The sequence below is a fragment of the Lissotriton helveticus genome, chromosome 7 (assembly GCF_964261635.1).
Source record: "Lissotriton helveticus chromosome 7, aLisHel1.1, whole genome shotgun sequence".
Taxonomy (NCBI): domain Eukaryota; kingdom Metazoa; phylum Chordata; class Amphibia; order Caudata; family Salamandridae; genus Lissotriton; species Lissotriton helveticus.
Window position 1 is genome coordinate 1,926,507,163 of NC_136068.1, and position 22,537 is coordinate 1,926,529,699.

The 22,537-nt window shown below is 50.0% G+C and overlaps 1 protein-coding gene across 2 annotated transcripts in view; it reads right to left on the minus strand.

The window, feature by feature from the left end:
• The window catches only part of LOC144767882 (sulfotransferase 6B1-like), a 118,949-nt gene that overhangs the window by 86,825 nt on the left and 9,587 nt on the right, over positions 1 to 22,537 (minus strand). For both annotated transcript variants that reach the window (XM_078651235.1, XM_078651236.1), the window contains exon 2: positions 6,733 to 6,842. In XM_078651235.1, the coding sequence (XP_078507361.1) occupies positions 6,733 to 6,842 (110 nt within the window). The remainder of the gene's footprint in view (positions 1 to 6,732; positions 6,843 to 22,537) is intronic.

A 22,537-nucleotide genomic window follows, 5' to 3' on the forward strand; every position in this document is an offset into this window, starting at 1 on the left:
GTCAAGCCAGGCGGACACCAGTAAAATCTCCATGCAGTCTCCTTCATTATGAGTTCACTGTGGATGAGTCCCATATTATGAGGCTCCCCCACAGCTCAACAATTAGGTGCTCAAAAAGCGAAAAATTCAGGCGGCCCCTAGTGTCAGAACCACCTTCTAACAGGAGTAAAATCAGAAGTTAACGCTAAGACGATCACAGAAATTCAACTAAAGACAGACAAATATCCATTCAGGAAGAGAACACAGGAGAAGGTTTCCAGAGTTAGAGGCGACATACATGTGGCAGTGGAAAAGAAATATAGGTGGAAAACAAGTTTATTAGGACAATTGGCCATAAAGCATTCTAAACAATACATGAAAACAGTTGGAGTTTAACATTAACTTAAAACCTATAAGGTCAACCCACCACTCTCCACCCTACTGTAACCCATCATTAAAACTCTGTTTAACACCTTAACCGCTGCGGCAATTCCGCTGCGGTGCGGGCGTTCCATTAAGTGGGCGGGCCGCGTCAGCCAACGGACGTGCGAAGCACTTCCAAGGTAGTGCTTGCGACAGCTGTTGGCCGACGGGCGCACTTAAAGGGTTAACAGAACATAAAAACTGAGCAATCCCTATGGCCAGATCTGGGTAATGCATTTCTGACTGAAACTTTACAGCCTTCATCCTTTGTACTGTTCTGTATTTAAAAAACAAAGGTCTGAGGAACCTAATGTTGTTCAGAAGATAGCAAACACAGTCCATAAGTATATGCAACAAAGAGCATTTTACATTCGGGGGCAGGGACAATGACCACTCTTATGCTGGCCCCGGGCCCGACCGGAGCGGGTGAGTAGATTGGATTACATACACTCTTCCCTTAAAATTTAATTCCACTGGCCGGGATCAGACACCGGCTCCAGGTAGGAGGAAAACCTGACCTGGAGAAGGCATTGAAGAACTGACCGAAGGTGTCTGACTCAGGGAGGCCGGGTCAAGGGTTGCGGTCTCCTTTTCCGCAGACTCTTTTACAGAAATGCGCAAGGTTTCTGCTCCCCCAGCACACACACAGAAAAATGATATTATAAAGCAAAGCAGAACATGAGGAGAAGAGAAGAAAAGACAATCACTTTTAAATATAGAATTCTTATAACATCCACCATTATAAACCCAGGATGGTATTGAGCAGGTGAGCAGTCAGTGCTTAATTTGTAAACAAATAATTTCCCGGGTCCTTTTTGGGAGGCAACTGCAGCCTGCACCACCCATTGCCCATGTTAGGGGCAATGGGTTTAACCCAGATCTCTTGACTGGAGGTGAACGTATGATTTATTCAGCATTCCGTCCATCATTTGTTTGCGTAGCACTCCGCCAAAGACAGCATCAACGCAAGTACCAACCATCATAATACCTCAAGTGTGACAATCCGGGCTATTACAGGTCACCCAAAGCTGAAAGAATGGTGGGAGGGGCCGCTATTGTTCCTTATTAATCTATATTGACTTATTAAACACTGTTCCTCACTTTTCACTCCTAAATACACTATCTCCAGAAAAAACATTTCCCGTAAGAGTGCAGCTGCAGACAGATAGCACCTCAAACATGGCGCTTCGACTGATCACAGCAGGATCCTTGCGCCTGGATACCCTCCCGGGTGATTAGCAGCTCTCTGCAAATCCTGATCGATTTATCGATTGGTTAATGATTGCAATCTAAACTTAGCATGTCACATACCTGACCCTGGGCATGCAGTTCAATCATTGTTAGTGGCGAAGTGGGATCTGCTGGATTCAGGCCTGGACTGGCCATAGTGGGCACCAGGCATTTCCCCTGTAGGCCGCTAGGGTGGGGGCCAGTTTTGGGCCCCTGTGGGGCCGTTTTTGTTATCAGGGGTCAGCAATATCGGCCCCCTGTAACAAAATCGACCGAAACCGGCCCTCGCAAACTGCTCGGCTGCACTCCCTCTCACTCGGAGGGGTTGTGGACCCGTTTGCCAGGACCAGTTTCTGTTCCCCTTCCGGCCCTGGCTGGATTCCATTTGAAATAAATAAATACAATGACCTAATCTCCCTCGTGGTCCTGCCCTACAGCTTGCTTCTCTCTTGAGACAGCGTTTATGGCTATGCATTTAATGTACATCCATGCATGCAGCGAGTATTAAAGCCTCACCAGGACCAGCCTGCTGCAGTCTCCACCGATCCAGCACGTCATGGAGGGAGGGGTCAGCGAGGTTTTCTCACTTCACCCTGCCCTGTGACGAGCTGCGAAAGGCGTTTCATAGCACCAGTGTTTGATTGACACTTCTATTTCAGGAGGGGGACCTCTGACCCTGCCTACAGGTTAGGTCGCCCCCACGCCGCTGCCGCTGCCACCTGCTCACCCTGGTCTCCTGCTGCTGTCTCATGCTGCCAGCTGACTTGGCCTGCTTGCTTGCTGCCTCTACCTGCCCCCGGTCCCAGCCGCTGCTGAGCCGGTCACCTTCGCCGCACTCTTCGCCGCTGCCTCCCTGCGGCCCTGCCCCCCTGACAGCCCATTCGCCGCCCCGCTCCCACCACCCAGCTGCTCCTCCCTCCCATCAACGCTCTTATGCAGACCGCGAAGTGGCCGTGTACAGCGGGCACGCCGCTGGTGTGCCAAAGGCACGCCAAAGCAGAGCCCCTGGCCACCGTGACCGCCACAACACCCGTCTCCACTACGCCGCCGGAATCCACCACGCACTCAACACCGGGCGATCAAGCACCTGCTACCTGGCCGCCCCGAAACGCACCCACGGACCCTTCACCTGCCAAAACTGCAGCTACACCAGCATCCAGCCAGCCAACTCATCCGCCAATCAATCCAACGACCTTCGCTGCATCCTCCTAAACACCCGCTCGTCCAGGAAACACGCCGTCGAACTCTGGGACCTACTGGACACCCACACCCCTGACGTTGCATTCCTGACCGAGACCTGGCTGAACTCCTCCTCAGCACCCGATATCGCCATAGCCATCCCGAAGGCTACAAGATCATCCGCAAGGACCGCACCAACGGAGCAGGAGGAGGAATCACCCTCATCCACAAGAACACCCTCAACATCTCGACTAAAGACGCTGACACCCTCTGCACCACCGAACACCTGCACTTCCAGATTCATACCGACCCCAACACCACCCTCAGAGGAACACTCGTCTACAGACCTCCCGGACCCCAACCACAGTTCTGCGACTCCATCGCCGACCTCATCAGCACGCACGCCCTCGCCTCCATGGACTACATCCTCTTCGGCGACCTGAACTTCCAGCTCTATAACAACAACGACCCCAACTCCTCCACCCTGATCGACAACCTCGACAACCTCGGACTCAGACAACTCGTCACAATGCCCACCCACTCCACCGGCCTCACGCTGGAGCCCATCTTCTCAGCAAACACCCACATCTGCTTCAACCACACCACCGAACTCCACTGGACCGGCCACCGCTGCATCCACTTCACCTTACGGAAACCCGTCACACCCCACCGCACCCAACAGATGCCACGCCGCTGCTGGAGCAAAGTCACCGATGACCAGCTAACCACCACCCTCGCCCAAAGCCCACCCGCTGACCCGACCAACCCGGACGCCGCAGCCCACAACCTCAGACAATGGATCGAAGACTGGGCCAACGCCCTTGCCCCAATCAAGAAACCCTCCACCAACCACACCAGAAAGTAAGCAAGCTGGTTCTCCCAAGACTTCCAGGCATCCAAGAAAACCTGCCATAAGTTAGAGAAGAATTGGACCCGCGAACGAACCCCGGAAAGCTACGCAGCTCACAAGGACGCCACCCGCAACCACCACCACCTCATCAGATCCGCCAAGAAAGCCTCCTTCAAAGACCGCCTAGACAACAACGCACATAACAGCAAAGAGCTCTTCAACATCGTGAAAAAACTCTCCAACCCCAACTCCAGAGCCAATGACATCCCACCCTCGCAAGAACTTTGCGACTCACTGGCCACCTTCTTCCACCGCATAATCACGGACATCCACAACAGCTTCAACACCGCGACCGCCCCAGCAACACCGACAGCTTCAACATCGCAACCGCCCCGGCAACCACCGAGACACCCACGACCACCACTCGCACCAACCACCTGACCTCCTGGACCAACATAGACAACAACGACACCATCAAGATCATGAACTTCATACACTCCGGATCCCCGACAGATCCATGCCCTCACCACATCTTCAACAGAGCCAGCACCGTCATCGCACCCCACCTCTGGAAGGCCATCAACAGCTCCCTCGAGACAGCGACCTTCCCTGAGGACTGGAAGCACGCCGAGATCAACGCCTTACTGAAGAAACCCACGGCTGACCCCAAGGACCTCAAAAACGTCCGACCCATCTCCCTGCTCCCGTTCCCGGTGAAGGTCATTGAGAAGGCCGTCAACATACAACTAACCAGGTTCCTCGAGGAGAACAGCATTCTGGACCCATCACAGTCTGTATTTTGCCGCAACCGCAGCACCAAGACAGCCCTCCTAGCTGCCACCGACGACATCAGAACCCTGCTAGACAACGGTAGACCGCGGCCCTCATTCCTCATGGACCTGTCGGCCGCCTTCGACACGGTCTGCAACCACACCCTACGCGCACACCTCCACGACGCAGGGATTCAAGAGAAGGCCCTGGACTGGATCACCTCCTTCCTCTCCGGTAGAACACAGAGCGTCCGCCTTCCTACCTTCCGAAGCCACCGAGATCATCTGCGGCGTACCTCAGGGCTCTTCCCTTAACCCCACGCTGTTCATCATATCAACGGCCCCGCTTGCCTGCATTGCCTGACTGCACAACCTCAACATCATCTCCTACGCCGAAGACACCCAGCTGATCCTCTCCCTCACCAAAGACCCTCACACAGTCAAAACCAACCTCCACGGGAGAATGACAGCCGTCACCAACTGGATGAGAAACAGCCAGCTGAAGCTGAACTCAGACAAATTGGAGGACCTCATCCTCGGATCGACCCCCTCAGCTTGGGATGACTCCTGGTGGCCCTCCTCGCTAGGAACGGCCCCCACACCCACCGACCCCGCACGCAACCTAGGGGTCATCCTCGATTCCACCCTCTCCATGACAAAGCAGGTCAACACGGTCTCCTCCTCCTGCTTCAACACTCTCCGTATGCTTCGCAGGATCTACAAGTGAATCCCCACCGAAACCAAAAGGACGGTCAGCCAGGCTCTCGTCAGCAGTAGACTGGATTACGGAAATGCCCCCTACGCCGGAGCCTCGACGAAACACCTCAAACGGCTCCAACGCATCCAGAACGCTTCAGCACATCTGATCCTCGATATCCCGTGCCGCAGCCACATCACACCCCACCTGAAAGACCTGCACTGACTCCCCGTCAACAAGAGGATAACCTTCAAGCCCCTCACCCATGCACACAAAGCACTCCACACCACCGGACCAGGGTACCTCAACTGCCGCCGCAACCTCTACAACCCCACCCGCCAGCTCCGCTCTGCCGACCACGCCATCACCACCGTCCCCCGCATCCAAAGAGCAACCACCGGCGGTAGATCCTTCTCCCACCTCGCCGCCAAGACATGGAACACCCTCCCCCTCCACCTACGGCAGACACATGACCTACTGACTTTCAGGAGACTCCTCAAGACCTGGCTATTCGAACAGTAGCAGCTCCCCACCTCCCCTCAGCACCATGAAACCTCCACGGGTAAGTAGCGCACTTTACAAATAAAATGGTTGATTGATTGATTGATTGATTGATTGATAGTGTTGCACACTATGGGCCTGATTCACAGAACTAACTTAAAACAAAATCCTAAACTTACTTACTCATTTTGGTATTCACAGAAGGCACTTACTCATCAATGAGTAAGTGCCTTCTGTGAATACCAAAATGGTAGTAAGTTTAGGATTTTGTCTTAAGTTAGTTCTGTGAATCGGGCACAATGTCTTTGCCAGGCTAATGACCATTCAGGCTTCAACACAAACTTGGCCGGGAATTCACCAGCTATGCCCACTCAAGTGCGCTCCCTACAATCTTTCATTTTTGCAATGATTAGGATCTGATTTGCATCCATGATAAGTGTGGGAACGCTGATCCCCGGAGTTCCTATTTACGTCGAACTCTTCTTTGAAGCTATGGTCAAGTGTGCTCCTGCTGCAGCACGAGGTGACAAAGCACATCTGCTTCCTTTGAAGATTGGAAATCAGGACCTTTGCCTCTACAGATCACAGGTGTGCTCATTTCACACTTAAAACTTCTCACCTTGTGTTTCATCCCTCATGCCAAGAACAGAGGCCTTCCATGAGACAGGCGGGCACTCTCCCTGGGAACAGATTCAACTCCTTTCAGGGACTGTCTCACAAACACTCTCGGAGCAGAGGCAGAGGGACTGCCTAACAGTCCATCAGGGTAAACCTGACCAGCAAATGCAAAGTGAATCTTTGCTATTCAAATAGTGGTGTGTCCTTAATCCAGGACTATTTGCCTTCTTTGCTGTGCTGTTTATACATCCTTCACCTTTTGTGTTTGCGCTTTACTGGAGCATAGAACCACACAAACATTGTTACCACCACCTCTACCCTGATCACTGGTTACCCTCTGGACAGGACTGGGCTGATGTGGGCGTGGCTATGATGCAAATATAAAACTGAGTATGAATGAGCCCTGTCCACCTAGCTGTATTCTAAAACAGAATGGAATAAGTTTGCTGGTATAATATATAATGTCACTGTTCCTTGACACTGACCTCAAATTTGTCCGGCGATCCAAACTCAAGGATGGGCGCGAAGGTTGGCGGCTCCTTGCCATGGATGCTGTACATCATGTCATGTAAGATCTGAAGGGTCCAGTTGGTTCCTGAAACACAGCAATGCAGCCATTAGGATACAGAAAGGGCCAGGTCAGCCTCATTTCATTAGGTACTGATCTTGAAAGGTCAGAGGTCACACTATTGCTTCTGCATCACCTGTGTAAACGACCACCTGGCTATTGTCCCGGCAGTGGGATTGTTTCCAGATGGGTAATTGGGAACCCACCATTGAGGAGGCGGGCATTCATCTCAGGGGTCAATGCACAAAGGAGGAACGCCAGTGCCCAACCCATGCTTCATATTAGGGAACAACGGAGGATGGGGAGAGGCAGGAAGTGAGGTGAACAAGACATTCCACTGCAAGGAATGGCATGGAGAGCTTGGGTGGAGACAAAGTCCTTCAGAAGGAGAGGAAACAATGCAATAGAGAGGGGGCTTATAATTTAAAAGTGACTATTGACCGTGTCACCAACCAAGATGATATAATCTCTGCTATTTACCCGGCAGCAGGCAAAATAGTACATAATTAGGCTTTCCTGTTTTCAGTTTCTATTTTTGGCAAATTCTGGTGGGTTTTTTTCAGTTTTTTCGATACCTTAAAAAAACAGTGGTTATCAGTGCATGTGTATAGATAGCGTGTGTACTGGGTATATGACGTCCAAATACATTTTACAAATCAAACTTATTTTAGTACACCATACAATACTTCTTTAGTGAGTCTTTGGTCATGCTTGCTCGCTCTCTCGTTCCTATGTAAACGTTTATCTGTGAGAAGGCCCTCTCAACACTGGCACTTGAGACGGCAACGCCAAAACAGCCAGTTCACAATTTGCTAACTCTGGCCAATATAGTTTTCCATGCCAATATTGGTGCACCTGAAGATTATGATTGTCTACCACATGTTCTGCAACATATGCGTTGAATTGGGCACCTATGCCCTCAGTTATTGAAGTGGTCAAAAACGAAGCAGTACTTTTCAGAGTCTGGAGAAAATTCAGAAGGGATCCAGACCTTTTGCAGAGTATCTCAGTGAGGCTTCATTAACTTCAAATGCCATGCTTGGTGACGGGACATTCCTATGCATCATTGCAAGCCATTTCCCATAGACTGTAAAATAACAGACACTAGTATTAAGTCCACTAGAGCAGTCATGATTTCCTGTAAAAACCTAAGCATGCAGTAGACTGTACTTATTTCAAATCACTATCAATATGTGACCAAAGATCATCACATTTCTTGCTTTTGGCATCATCACCAAGCAGAAATCACGTAAACGGTCGCCACATAGATAATATGGTATTCACAGCCCCTTGGACTAAGAACCACCGGCTAAATGACACAGTTAGGATGACTCTTTCTTTGATGTCACACAGAGCACAAAATGAGAAATATTAGCATTTTAGTTCCTGGGCATAATGAAACAATGTACCTGAATAGACTACAAAGTCAATAGCATTCTTCATTTACTCTGAAGATTGTAAAGATGATTTCAGGTCATCATACAACTTTTTCATACACGTAGCTGAATTACTGCAAATACAAACCATATCACTCCAATCTTTATTGAACTTGGTAGGAACTTTTTCCAGCAGCATTCCAAGTGACACTGCGTTTCTTGTTTACCAACATCTGGTGTCATGTTTTCACCACTATTTCTGATGCTTGATGACAACATTCTTTTCACATATACCTGTCACTACACCTTGTGTTGAATGTTTAAAGTCTGGCGTGTTTGGCAGTTCTCCTACAATCAATACTGACTTGCTAGAACAGGGGGCTGATGTATCAAAGGACTTCACCCATTCTCTGTCTGTGGGTAAATGTGATGGTACATATTGAGAAAGATTCTTAAGAAACCCGCCATTTTACCTATCAATGAAATCAAATGTAGCCAAAATATTAAATATGATTTTGATATTTTCTGATTCTCTACCATTTTTAAAATAACTAAATAAAACCTAAATCATTCTTTGAAACACTGCATCGTTAGACCAAAGATCACACAACTGAAAAAAGCAGAAGGAATAAGAGACAATATTTTAGTGACATCCCCAAACAACAAAACTCAAGCAGTTTAATGTTAGCCCACATTTTTCTTGCTGCTGCCGTGCATAACACAGTTGCATTGCATTGGCTCCTTCAGGAAGAAATAAAAATGACTCTTTTACTCATCTTTTCCTTTCTTTGAATGGCACTTAGTTTGTGGTTGTGAAGGTGTTTCTTCAGTGTTTATATCTTTACACTGGTGATGGCTATTTTCCTTTCGGTGGGATTTATCAGTTATTTTAGGTTTAAACCTAAAACCAGATAGCCTATACATAATATCTGCTGTCTAGCAGGTCACAGGCTACATGGGAGAGATGATCTGCTATTTGACTAGTGTCTGGGTAGATAGTGTGAAGGAGGACTTTATTTAGTCGACCAAGAACTACAATTTGACTCCAGGCAACGATAGGGTGGTGGCCATCTTTTAATGGAGAGGCAGCGTGTGTAAAGCATTTGAAAGTAAGTGCCCATGCAAATGTGCAATAGTATATGCAAATGAAAGTGGGTAAATTAAGTTTAGCTGTTTATAAATTAATATCAATTTTAAATGAAAACATGTGTTATTTGAATATTGAAATAAGACATTTAGTAATCAAACTTCAATTTTAGTACCTTTAGTAAAAGTCACACATATATTTTGGGCTGCAGTCCAGGAACATTTGGCTGCCTGCAAAGAGTAGTGAATGTGGTTTCAAAGCATGTTACATAAATGTTTTATTCACTCATTCATTGTTTTTTAATGCTGGTGATCCACCTTTTGATGATTTTTTAGGGTCGGGCTCTTTTTCTGCTTCTTATGGAAGGCTGAGTCCTAGTTTTAGGCTTCTTTGTAAGGAGGATTGTGTCTGGCAACACAGCAGCAGTCGACAAACAGCAGCAAACAGGGAATGCAGACAGACAGGTGGTCTCTGGGCTCCAGAGGGAGGGGCACATAGGTGATTGGTGCTTTGGGAGCCAATGATTTGGGACACTGGCAGGGGTTGAATTGAGTGAGACACAGTAATGGGACTTCAGTGGAAAGGGGAAGTGAAAGCAGGAGACAGGCAAGCGCTGCATCTGGGTAATTCATGGGAGTTCACTCAATTGCCTGTGAATAAGCATATTTTTCATAATATTCACCCAGTAGAGTGGGTTTCAGGTATAAATGCTTATTGGTCCCATTTCATCAGTGGCCCTTCAGCCACATTGAGGGTTTAGTCATCCGCATGTTATCAAGGGCTCGTGTTGACCTTGCATCATCCAGGGTAACGTAAAGCCAAACATGCACTAAAGTGATATTTACGCTGCTGCGTACGGCCACCTTGCGCGGCTCTGCATAGCGTACTAAACCTGGAGTAACGGAGGCAGCGCAAGTCACTGCCTTACTTTCCTCTGCCCTGGGATGGCGTTCCGTGGGTGGGGCGTGGGTGTTCCCGACATCCACCAATGTTTTTGATGCATTCCTAGATTTTATATCACCCGGGAATGTGTCAAAATGGTACGGCAACCAGGGGAGGCATAACCAGGAGAAATATCTTTATTTCTTGACTTTGTTTCCTCTTTCTGCGTGTGCTGCAGTACACCTACAAAGAGGAAAAAGCCTCCGAGGGTTGTTTTTGTGAAGGAAGGTGTCAATTCCTGCTCAAAAACCATCCTGCCTGTAACGAAGGCATCTCTGTTAACATCAGAACATGGGCATCTATGGGAACTAACAAGGGCGTACTAACAAGCCCATTATCGCCATTTTATCGGCAGTTTACTGCCGATAAAACAGCAATCATTTTAACACCGGTCTTTGATAATATGCCCCTTTCATTTTAAAATCCTCCAAGGCCGTTGAAATATTCCAGTGCTCTAAATTGTACCTCTGAATGATGTAAGAAAAATTGCGACAACCAATGCATTTAATGATAGAGGAACACCATATTGATTTTTGAATCATTTGATTATTTCATTAGGCAATGAGATTAATAGCAGAACACTTGTGTTAATTATTGGTTATTTAGTAAATCTTCACCAATGTATCTTAGGAAGGGTAGTTTTGATTCCTCAAATGCTAAACAGTGTTTTAAGTGGATAAGCTTAAGTCTGTACTGAGCCTTCATTTCTGCCCTTGAGAGGCTGCTTCAATAAAAGGAATTGGAAGCCAAAAACAAAAATAAACATTTGAGTGACAGGCTTACAGGCTGTACCTGCCTATAGATATTGTGGAAGGGGCTGGAGTAGAAAGGAACAGTATGAGGAGGATGAGGGCCAGCAGGAGGAAAATCAGGAGGTGGACCACAGGAGATCTAGGACTACCAGGTCCACAAGGACAAGAAGTACTGGCGAGAAGCGAATGGACCAGAATCAGGAGGAGGCTAAGAGGACCAGGAGACCCTAGAGTAGAATGACCAGAGAGATACAAAGGGCCAGGAAGTCCAGGCGCTGTGGGACAAGGAGCAGAGGGTGTATGAGGGTCAATCTTGGTGCCCCGCCCAACTACTCACCTATCCCGAGCTTCACTGGGGATAAGTGAGTAATGAATAAAAATGAAGTTTCATTTATGTTTGCTCACCTGCTGTCCAAGATATATATATAATGTCTATTATTCAGCCACATGCCAGGCAACTAGGGACGTTTCATTGTTGTTGTTAGTGTGAGAAGTTGGCCTGGTATATGATGCTCACTAGTTCTAGTGATCACCTTGTACCATGCCAAGCAACCCTTATGGTGGAGGTTGTAAAGTCAACCTTATAGACAAGCTATCCTAGGGGTAGCATGGACTAAGCAGTCGAAGGCTAAACTCTGTAAAGACATGTGAAGCAAGCTGTTTTACCATACACAATCCCCTTGAATACCAAATGAAAGGACACCACACAGATATATATTGAAAATATATATAGATTTATTTCTACAAATATCCTCTATACTCTTTATGAGCACAGAAGCAAATGCGTTAAAACAAAACACAGTTTAAATATACAAAAGTTGCACAATTTTGGATGAGCCCTAGGGGCCACCTAAACCATATACTAAAATAGTGGTATAAGAACCCCTATGGGGAAAGGAAAGAGGCCTAGGGCCTGGGGAATCGCTGGAGCTGTTCGGGACTAGCAGTGATGAAGTCGGGAAAGGCCAGCGGGACTCGGGTGCAGCGCTTAAAGCGCACGCATGCACCAATGCAATGTCAATGGTGCGTAAAAGTTGGAAAGTTAGTTTTTTAGGAACCTTCCGATGGACCTACAAGGATAAAACTTTAGACACAGGCACTATAGACACAGGCACTTCAGCTCTTCTGAATCGCCAGACCTCCCGAGGCTTCGCCGGGAGCAACAACGCTGCCGAGGCGCGGCGCAACGTTCATTTTTAACCGTGCTTGGACACTTTTACTTACCTTGCTCCTCGTTTCAGGGGCTGCGCTGAGGACACCGCGCACCCCTTGTTCTCCTGGGACTTCCTGGTTTCCTTGCCGCCACCAGAGCGCCCCACGCTGAGCGTTCCCTCCCCCTCTGATGGGCAGGTCACGAGGGCGGGGACGGGCGTGTCTTACATCTTGGGCTGCTCTCTGGTTGGCGGGGCAGCTCCTCTGTCCCTCCCCCCCTGGCAATTTCTACCTGCCGGGCAAGTCCCGCCCTAGCTCTTCTAAATCGCCAGACCTCCCGAGGCTTCGCCGGGAGCAACAACGCTGCCGAGGCGCGGCGCAACGTTCATTTTTAACCGTGCTTGGACACTTTTACTTACCTTGCTCCTCGTTTCAGGGGCTGCGCTGAGGACACCGCGCACCCCTTGTTCTCCTGGGACTTCCTGGTTTCCTTGCCGCCACCAGAGCGCCCCACGCTGAGCGTTCCCTCCCCCTCTGACGGGCAGGTCACGAGGGCGGGGACGGGCGTGTCTTACATCTTGGGCTGCTCTCTGGTTGGCGGGGCAGCTCCTCTGTCCCTCCCCCCCTGGCAATTTCTACCTGCCGGGCAAGTCCCGCCCTAGCTCTTCTGAATCGCCAGACCTCCCGAGGCTTCGCCGGGAGCAACAACGCTGCCGAGGCGCGGCGCAACGTTCATTTTTAACCGTGCTTGGACACTTTTACTTACCTTGCTCCTCGTTTCAGGGGCTGCGCTGAGGACACCGCGCACCCCTTGTTCTCCTGGGACTTCCTGGTTTCCTTGCCGCCACCAGAGCGCCCCACGCTGAGCGTTCCCTCCCCCTCTGACGGGCAGGTCACGAGGGCGGGGACGGGCGTGTCTTACATCTTGGGCTGCTCTCTGGTTGGCGGGGCAGCTCCTCTGTCCCTCCCCCCCTGGCAATTTCTACCTGCCGGGCAAGTCCCGCCCTAGCTCTTCTGAATCGCCAGACCTCCCGAGGCTTCGCCGGGAGCAACAACGCTGCCGAGGCGCGGCGCAACGTTCATTTTTAACCGTGCTTGGACACTTTTACTTACCTTGCTCCTCGTTTCAGGGGCTGCGCTGAGGACACCGCGCACCCCTTGTTCTCCTGGGACTTCCTGGTTTCCTTGCCGCCACCAGAGCGCCCCACGCTGAGCGTTCCCTCCCCCTCTGACGGGCAGGTCACGAGGGCGGGACGGGCGTGTCTTACATCTTGGGCTGCTCTCTGGTTGGCGGGGCAGCTCCTCTGTCCCTCCACCCCCTGCCACGCCTTATTGTTTCCGGCTCCCTACTTATGGCACTACTATCCCGGCCGCGCAGCGGACGAGCGCAGCGGGCGCGTCGAAGGCGCGCCGAAGTTGCGCCTAAGTTAAGCCCGTCTGCGCCCGTCCGCGACGGGCCGGGACCAGGGGCCACATCCCCTGCCCTCTTGTTGTCATACACATCTGCACAACTCCTCGCCTGCTCCACTGAGGTGTCTCTTTCCCACACTCTCATGCAGCATCTTGTTGCACTGGATATTTATGTCCCCCATGCAGACCGTGTTGTGTTCTCACATCCAATTATTCCTTTGCCTACGCCGGACATTGACCCCCCCCCCATTGGACCCTCATCACCCCCTCACACTGCTTCTGCCTATCTCCTCAATACTCGCTCGGCAGGCAAACACCAACTTGACCTGTTTAACCTTCTAACTACAGACTCCCCAGATTTTCTGTTCCTAACGGAAACATGGTTTTCGGAGGCTTCCCTCCCTGACATTCTTGCCATCCTTCCCCATTCTTATTATGTCCTCCGGGCCGACCGCCCCGCGGACAAGACTGGGGGGGGTGTTGCCATGATTGTCCGATCCACTATTCAATTCCAGCTTCTCCCCCAAGCACCTATCGCTGGAGTGGACTTCCTGGTCGCTCGCTCCTCCAATCTGTCTGCACCTCTTACTATTGTCCTTGTCTACCGCCCTCCCCTGAACATGCCCCTGTTTGTGGCCTCCCTGCAGGAACTCCTCGCCACGCTGGTGGTTAATAACTCCTCTGTTCTCCTGCTTGGGGATTTTAACTACTGGCCTGGCGACCCCAGGGAGGACCCAGCATCCAAGGACTTTACGGCCACTCTCCTCTGTCTCAACCTTAAGTCCCATGTTTTGGTCCCTACCCACAATCTTGGACATATCCTGGACCAAGTTTGGTCATCCCAGGACATAGTTTCCCCCCCCAGCATCCTCCCATGTACATGGTCTGATCACTCTCTCATTTCTTTCTCTATCACTACTGGCTCCCCTCACAAGCCCCTTCGTCCCAAGAATGTCTTTTCCCGTAGTTGGAATCGTGTTGACTTGGCCTCCCTCTCTCACTCCCTTGCTTCTTCTTCCCCTGACCTCACTAGCATTTCCCTTGATTCACAGGCCGTTGCAGTTGGTAACTGGCTCTCTTCTGCATGTGATTTAGTAGCCCCCCTCAAGTTAATCAAGTCCATTCGCCCTCACGAGGCTCACCGCTGGTTTAGCCCGGAGCTCAAGACTCTCAAATTGGAGCTTAGACGCTCAGAGCGCCTTTGGCGCCGTAGTTACTGCCCTGACCACAAGGCCAAATATAAATTTCTTCTTAAGGAGTACAAGAAGGCCATCTTGGCCACTAAGATCAAGTATTTCTCCGAACAAGTGGCGCTCTCGGCTAACAAATCTAAAGAAATTTTCTCTTTGGTCAACAACTTGGCCACCTCTGATCGTGCTTGCCCTCACTTCACTCCCTCCCAGGCTCTTTGCTCTTCTCTTAACAACTTCTTTATCGAGAAGATTGTTAAAATTAAATCTAACATCTTGATCACTCCTTTTACTCCTCTCCACTCTGTCCCCCCTGCGCTTAATTTTTCTTTTTCTTCTTTTCCCCCCCTTTCCTTGGACTCTTTTCTAGCTCTGCTCACTAAAATTAAGTCTGGCTCCCCCACTGACTGTGCCCCTGCCCGCATTCTCAAAATCCTTTTTTCTTCCTGTCCTGATACCCCTCTCTCCCTTCTTAATGCCTCTCTCTCCACTGGATCGGTCCCTTCTTCATTTAAATCTGCTATTGTTTCTCCTATTCTTAAAAAAACTGGTCTTGATTCTTCTCTTCTCTCTAACTTTAGACCTATCTCTCTTCTTCCTTATCTTTCTAAAATTCTCGAATCTTATGTTACTTCCTGTCTCTCTGCTTATGTTGAACAGAACCAGCTCCTGGCCTCTCACCAAGCCGGTTTCCGTTCCGGTCATTCGACCGAAACCGTGGTGTTAGCCGTCCTTGACGAGCTTAAATCCAAGGCCGACGTCAACTCTCCCCAAGCTTTGATCCTCCTCGACTTGTCCGCTGCGTTTGACACGGTCGACCATAACATTCTTTTGGACCGTGTCAGCGCAGCGGGCATACGAGGCTCTGTCCTCTCCTGGATCACTTCCTTTTTGACAGGTCGTTCTCAAGCCGTCCACCTTCCTGGCTTTTCTGCTTCCCCCCTCCCGGTGCCCTGTGGGGTTCCCCAAGGTTCCTCCCTTTCTCCCCTTCTCTTCAACCTCTACATTCACCCTCTTATCTCTTCCCTTCTTGAGCTGGGGGTCTCTGTGTATAACTACGCTGACGACCTCCAGCTCGTCTTCGATCTTTCCTCTCCTTCTCACTCTCTATCCTTTTTTCACTCCACCATGGTCTTTATTTCTGGGTGGATGAGCGCCAACCACCTCAGGCTCAATCCAGATAAGACTGAGCTTGTCCTGATTGGCGGCTCATCCAGCCCTTGGTCCCCTGCCTTCTGGCCTTCCATTCTTGGCCCTCCTCCCACCCCCGTCCCCTCCGTTAAAACTCTGGGCATCAAGGTCAGACAGGACCTGTCCATGCATGGCCAGGTCAGTGCCGTGGTGTCCTCCTGTTTTCTCTCCCTCCGGATGATCCGGAAAATCTCTCGTTTCTTTTCTTTTGACTCCCTTAAAATCATTATTTCTGCCCTTATTACCTCCCGCCTTGATTATGGCAATAGCTTGTTCGCTGGCATTCCTGCCTATGAATCCCGCCGCTTACAAGCTATCCAAAATCAGGCCGCCCGTCTCATCTTTCACTTGCCCAAAACCCATCACATCACTCCCGTCCTCAAATCCCTTCATTGGTTGCCCATTTTTCAGAGATCTTTGTTCAAATTGGGGTGCCTTGTTTATCGGGCCCTTGATCACTCTGCACCTGCTTTCATCAATTCTCTGATTTCCCTTCACACCCCTGCCCGCACTCTCCGTTCATCATCTTCTGCCCTCCTCACTGTTCCCCGTTTTCGCAAATCTCGCACTGGTGGAACCCGTTTCTCTGTTCTTGCCCCCCGGTTCTGGAACTCTCTTCCTCTTTCTATACGCTCGATCCCTATCTTTTCACACTTCCGTAAAGCGCTAAAAACTTTTCTGTTTGCCCTGGCCTACCCCCGCTAATCCTCCTGGCCCTGTCTGTCCGGTTCTTTAGAGCTCCCAGCGCCAGGAAGCCGTTTTGGCCATCGCGCGCTTTACAAATATTTTCATTCATTCATTCATTCATTCATTCATTCATTCATACCAGTGTGGGAACACCGGCGTTGCTGAGTTACCTCACTCACAGGAAGCGGGTGCACAGGTGCGAAGTAGTGTCGGGTTTCGTCACGCAGGTCGATGGTGCTTGGAGCTGAAGATGCTGCAGGCGGGTCGTTGAGGAGAGTTCCGGTGGATCCAAGGGTGGATCTGAAGAGGTGAAGACCTGAAAGCAGAGGGGACAATGTTCAAAGTCACTAGCCAGTGACTGCCGTGGAACCAGGATGGAACCAGGCAATGTCGGGAGCAAACAGGTGAAGAAGTGAAGATTGTCTCTGCGCCTACGTGGACACGAATAGGTCGAGGATGACCAGGCGTTGGTCACGAGCTGTCCCACAAAAGCTCTACCTGTTGGCGGTGTCGGTTTCTTGATCGGAGCAAACAGGCCTTGGCTAATGCAAGCCACGCAAGTATCGATGCAAGCTTCTCACTCGGACCAGCAAGGTCAGAGCGGGTGCTCCTTTTCAGGGGAGCAAGGGCCAGTCTAGAGCATCCAGACCATGTAGTTTGTCGTTTTTGTCGTCAAGATGGCCGCTAGCCGCGTGGCAAGTGGCCGGGATGGCACGTCGAGTGGCAAAGTGCAAAAGGGCCCCACGCAGATCGTGGAGATGCTGGGGGGTTGATCTTCGGTGTAAATGCTGCTCGGTGTCGGGGCATCTCAAACCCCAAAGCACAGCGTCGAGGGTGCCTCGGGTGCTGCGCAGTCAGCTTCTTGGGGCTCTTTCAAGGTGTCCGGTCCCACGTCTCTCGGTGCCTCCACGGGTCTCTTCTTTTCAGGGACTGTGGATCGGGCTCTGAGATGTCTTGGAATCTAGGTCTTATCAGGCTCTGGGCTCGGGCTCCGGCGCGAGGCGGCGGCAAAGCAGACGTCGAGTTGCTGGTTGGTGCCTGTATTCACAGGGTGGTCACTCCTTGGCCACAAGGGAGATTCTATTCAGTCTTCTGTGCAGCAGAATGTCGAAGTCCAGTTTTCTTCTTAGTTTCAAGTCGAGTTCAGGATGATCTGAAGTCTTAGGACACAGCTCCTACTCTTATTCCAAATCTAGGGGCCGGATCACCTACTAGGTCCCTCCTCTGGGTGGGACCAGGAAGGGGGGTGGTTACACCCCCTTTCCTTTGTCCAGCTTCACGCCAAGACTGGGGCTGGAAAGCCCCAGCACCGGTTTGAACTGGCAAATGCACAAGGACACCTTGTGTGCCCCAGGCATGTCTGATTCTATTCAGCCCTGTCCTACCCAATACACAAAATCCTGTCTGGGGTGGTGCTAGCACCTCCCAAGGCAGGAAACCCTTTGTCCAAGCCGCCCTCGCTGGAAGGACTCCCAGCAGCAGGAGGTCAGACTTGTGTCTGTGTTGGCAGCATCCATTTTGTGATGCTGAGGCTCATGTTTAACTTTAACCGGGGTTCAGGTTATGTACATGTCGTGTCCCTCTAGAAGGGTGGAATGGTACCCCCGTCGCCAGAACTGGCGAGGGGGTAGCATTCCAATTCGTATGACACCTTACTCGACATGTTTTGATAAAGCCAAACCAAAGATAGCATTTAACCGCGAGGATTATAATGCACTTAAGAGTATATGGTATGGCAGTATCATGAAACAGCTAAAGGACTTGGTTTCGAAAGCTGCAGACAGGCTCAGCTCATGCCAGAGCACCATCTCACATATTTCCAAGCACTCTGCCTCCAGGATTGATGAGGCCTTCCATAGGAGTGGCTGATAGGAACATACGTGTCCATTTTAGGTTAGATATAGGCATACTATACCTAAGTAAGGGGTGGTTACACCGACTTACCCCAGCTGAGTGATCAGCCAGTTGTGTCAAATATGGAGGCCAGGCCAGGGGTGGCACAATACGTGCTGCTGCCCCTGGTAGGCCTTGGAAGCACCTATGCCCTGGGTACCTGGGGTACACTGGTACAGGGACCAATAAGGTGAACCAGTTCCAATTTTGTAATGCACCTAATGTGCATTGGCATTAATTTAGAGAGAGAACAGCAGGCTGTGGGTCTGATTAGCAGGCCCACAGCCACATTAAGTCATAAACCAGTGAAGCAAAAAGCAAAAATTTGGGGTGACCATAGGATAGCAGACCCTACTCTCCTACACAACCCCCCCAAACGCAGGGACATTAGATTAACCTTGACCAGTTGTGTCTTCATGTTCTAAGTGGAAGTACCTGGAGAGACCATCTGCATTACCATGGTCAGTCCCTGGGTGGTGCTCCACTGTAAAGTCCATCCCCTGTAGGGAAATGGACCACCTGAGCAGTTTGGGGTTTTCACCCTTCATCTGATTAAGCCATAAGAGGGGCTTATGGTTGGTCTGAATCTTGAAGTGAGTGCCAAACAAGTATGGTCTCAACTTCTTCAGGGCCCACACCACGGCAAAGGCCTCCCTCTCAATGGCTGACCAACGTTTCTCTCTGGGGGTCAGCCTTCTGCTAATAAAAGCAATGGGCTGGTCTTGACCATCCACATTAAGTTGTGAAAGCACAGTTCCCACTCCCAACTCAGAAGCATCTGTTTGGACAATGAACTCTCTTGAATAGTCAGGACTCTTCAGGATAGGTGCAGAGCACATGGCCTTCTTCAGGTCATCAAATGCCTTTTGACAGTTTACTGTCCACTGAACCTTTTTGGGCATCTTCTTGGATGTCAGATCATTAAGAGGAGTCACAATGGACCCATAGTTCTTAACAACCTTCCTGTAGTACCCAGTCAGGCCCAAGAAAGCTCTGACCTGAGTCTGGGTAGTTGGGGGAGTCCAGTCCTTTATGGTCTGAATCTTACTCTCCAGTGGTTGAACTTGGCTCCACCTACAAGGTGGCCCAAGTATACAACCTTACTCTGCCCTATCTGCACTTGGTTGCCTTGATAGTGAGGCCTGCCTTTTGCAGAGCCTCTAGCACTTCCTTCAGGTGGACCAGGTGATCCTCCCAGGTGGAGCTAAAGACAGCAATATCATCCAGATATGCTGCGCAAAAGTCATCCAACCCAGTAAGGACTTGATTCACCAACCTTTGGAAGGTGGCAGGTGCATTTTTCAAACCAAAGGGCATTACCACAAATTGATAATGCCCACCTGGGGTAGAAAATGCTGTCTTGGCTTTAGACTCCTCAGCTAACCTGATTTGCCAGTAGCCAGCTGTCAAGTCAAATGTGCTCAAATACTATTTGTCTATGAGCTCATCTGCCCTTGGAATAGGGTGTGCATCTGTCGACAGCATTGAGTCCTCTGTAATCCACACAGAATCTCATCTCTCTCTTTCCATCTTTGATGTGAGGTTTGGGGACCAGAACCACTGGGCTAGCCCAGGGGCTCTCTGAAGGCTCAATGACACCTAATTCCAGCATCTTTTGCACATCAGTCTTGATACAATCTCTGACATGGTCAGGTTGCCTGTAAATTTTGTTCTTCACAGGAAGACTGTCACCAGTGTCCACCACATGGGTACACCAGTTAGTCTGACTGGGTGTCAGGGAGAACATATGTCGATATGACTGCAAAACTTTTCTACAGTCATTTTGCTGATGTTCAGTGAGGCTGCATCTAAGGCCACACCATCAACTGGGCCATCCTTAGGGTTCTGATTCAGCAGGTCTGGGAGAGGGTCACTCTCTTCCTCCTGCCCCTCATCTGTAGCCATGAGCAAGCCCATGTCTGCCCTGTCAACATATGCTTTCAGCCTGTTAACATGGAGCACCCTGTGGGGGCTCCTGGGAGTTCCTAGGTCCACCAAGTAGGTAACCTCTCCCTTCTTTTCAATGATAGTATGGGGTCCAGACCATTTGTCTTGGAGTGCTGCTGGGGCCACTGGCTCCAACACCCATACTTTCTGTCCAGGCTGGTACTCAGTCAAGACAGCCTTTTGGTCATGCCAAGCTTTCTGTAATTCTTGGCTAGCCTCAAGGTTTTTGGATGCCTTCTCCATGTACTCAGCCATCCTGGAGCATAGACCAAGTACATAGTCCACTATGTCTTGCTTGGGCTTTTTGAGAGGTAACTCTCATCCTTCCCTCACCAAACACAGGGGTACTCTTACAGGGTGCCCAAACAACAATTCAAAGGGGCTGAAGCCAACCCCCTTTTGTGGGACCTCTCTGTAAGCAAACAGAAGGCAGGGCAGAAGGATATCCCATCTTCGCCTGAGCTTTTCAGGTAATCCTTTGATCATGCCCTTTAGGGTCTTGTTGAACCTTTCAACAAGCCCATTGCATTGTGGATGATAGGGAGTGGTGAACTTGTAGTTGACACCACATTCCTTCCACATAGCTGTTAAGTATCCTGACATGAAGTTGGCACCTCTATCAGATACTACCTCCTTAGGAAACCCCTCTCTGGAGAAAACTCCAAGTAAAGCCCTGGCCACAACAGGAGCTGTTGTGGTCCTAAGTGGAATTGCCTCTGGGTACCTGGTGGCATGGTCCACCACCACCAGTATGAATCTGTGCCCAGATGCTGTAGGGGGATCCATTGGACCTACAATGCCAATCCCCACTCTTTCAAAGGGCACCCCCACCACAGGTAGTGGTATCAGGGGGGCCTTTGTAGTACCACCTGCTTTGCCACTTGCTTGGCAGATCACACAGGAGCGACAAAACTCCCTGGTATCTTCAGACATGTGAGGCCAGTGAAAGTGACAGACAAGTCTGTCCCAAGTTTTATTCTGGCCTAGGTGTCCTGCTAAGGGAATATCATGTGCCAGGGTAAGAAGGAAGCCCCTAAATTGCAGAGGTATGACCAACCTCCTGGTTGTACCAGGCTTGGGGTCTCTACCCTCTGAATAAAGGAGCCCATCATCCCAATATACTTTATGGGTACCTTGAGCATTCCCAGCAGTCTCAGCAGCAGCCTGCTGTCTGAGGGGGTTCAAGAGAAGGACAGGTTAACTGAGCCTGCCCCAAGTCTGCCATAGAAGGTCCCCCTGTCCCCAGAAACTCAACCTGATCAGGTTCAAGCTCTTCAGGGACAGTTCCTTCAGGGGTCTCAAGATCATCTTCCTGTGAAGGCTGATCCTCACTTGTAGGCAGTTGGGAAGGCACAGCCTTTACCCTCCTGTTCCTTGTCTCGGAAGGTGCTTGGTCCATTGTTCCAGGATCCAAGACCTGAGGTTCAGAGAGGCACTTTTTGGCCTGTGACCTGGTCACAGCAAGGACATGTGATGATATCCCTAACATCTCTGCATGAGTCCTGTACTCAACTTCTGACCATAGAGAGCTCTCCAGGTCATTGCACAACAAACATTCTACTGGGAGATCAGCACTAACCACAACTCTTTTTAGGCCAGTTACCCCTCCCCAGGAAAAGTTAACAATTGCCATACTATGTGTAGTAGTGACATTGTTGGCATTGGTCACCAGGTAATTATCACCTGGGATGTACTGTCCAGGGTCCACAAAGCTGGGTGTCACCATAGTGACAATGGCACATGTATCCCTGTATGCTTGAGCCACTTTTTCATTAATCAAAAGTGTCTGCCTGTACTTGCCCAGATTACTGGGACTGACAGTAGTGGATAAATCAATTTCCACATCACAAATCAGAACAGCCTGTGTAGGGGTTCTGACTAGGCCAGAATCTCCCTCAGTTCCCAAGGTGATACCCACTACCCCCTTAGTTTGTGGACCAACACTGCTAACTGTACTAGTGGGTGCAGGTGCCTTAGGGGCTGCAGTGTTGGGGGCTCCACCCTTTTTACAATCACTTGTCCAGTGAGAGGTGTTTTTACAAATACTACACCAGGGTTTTCTTTGACCTTCTTTCTTCTTCTTCTTGGAAGTTTG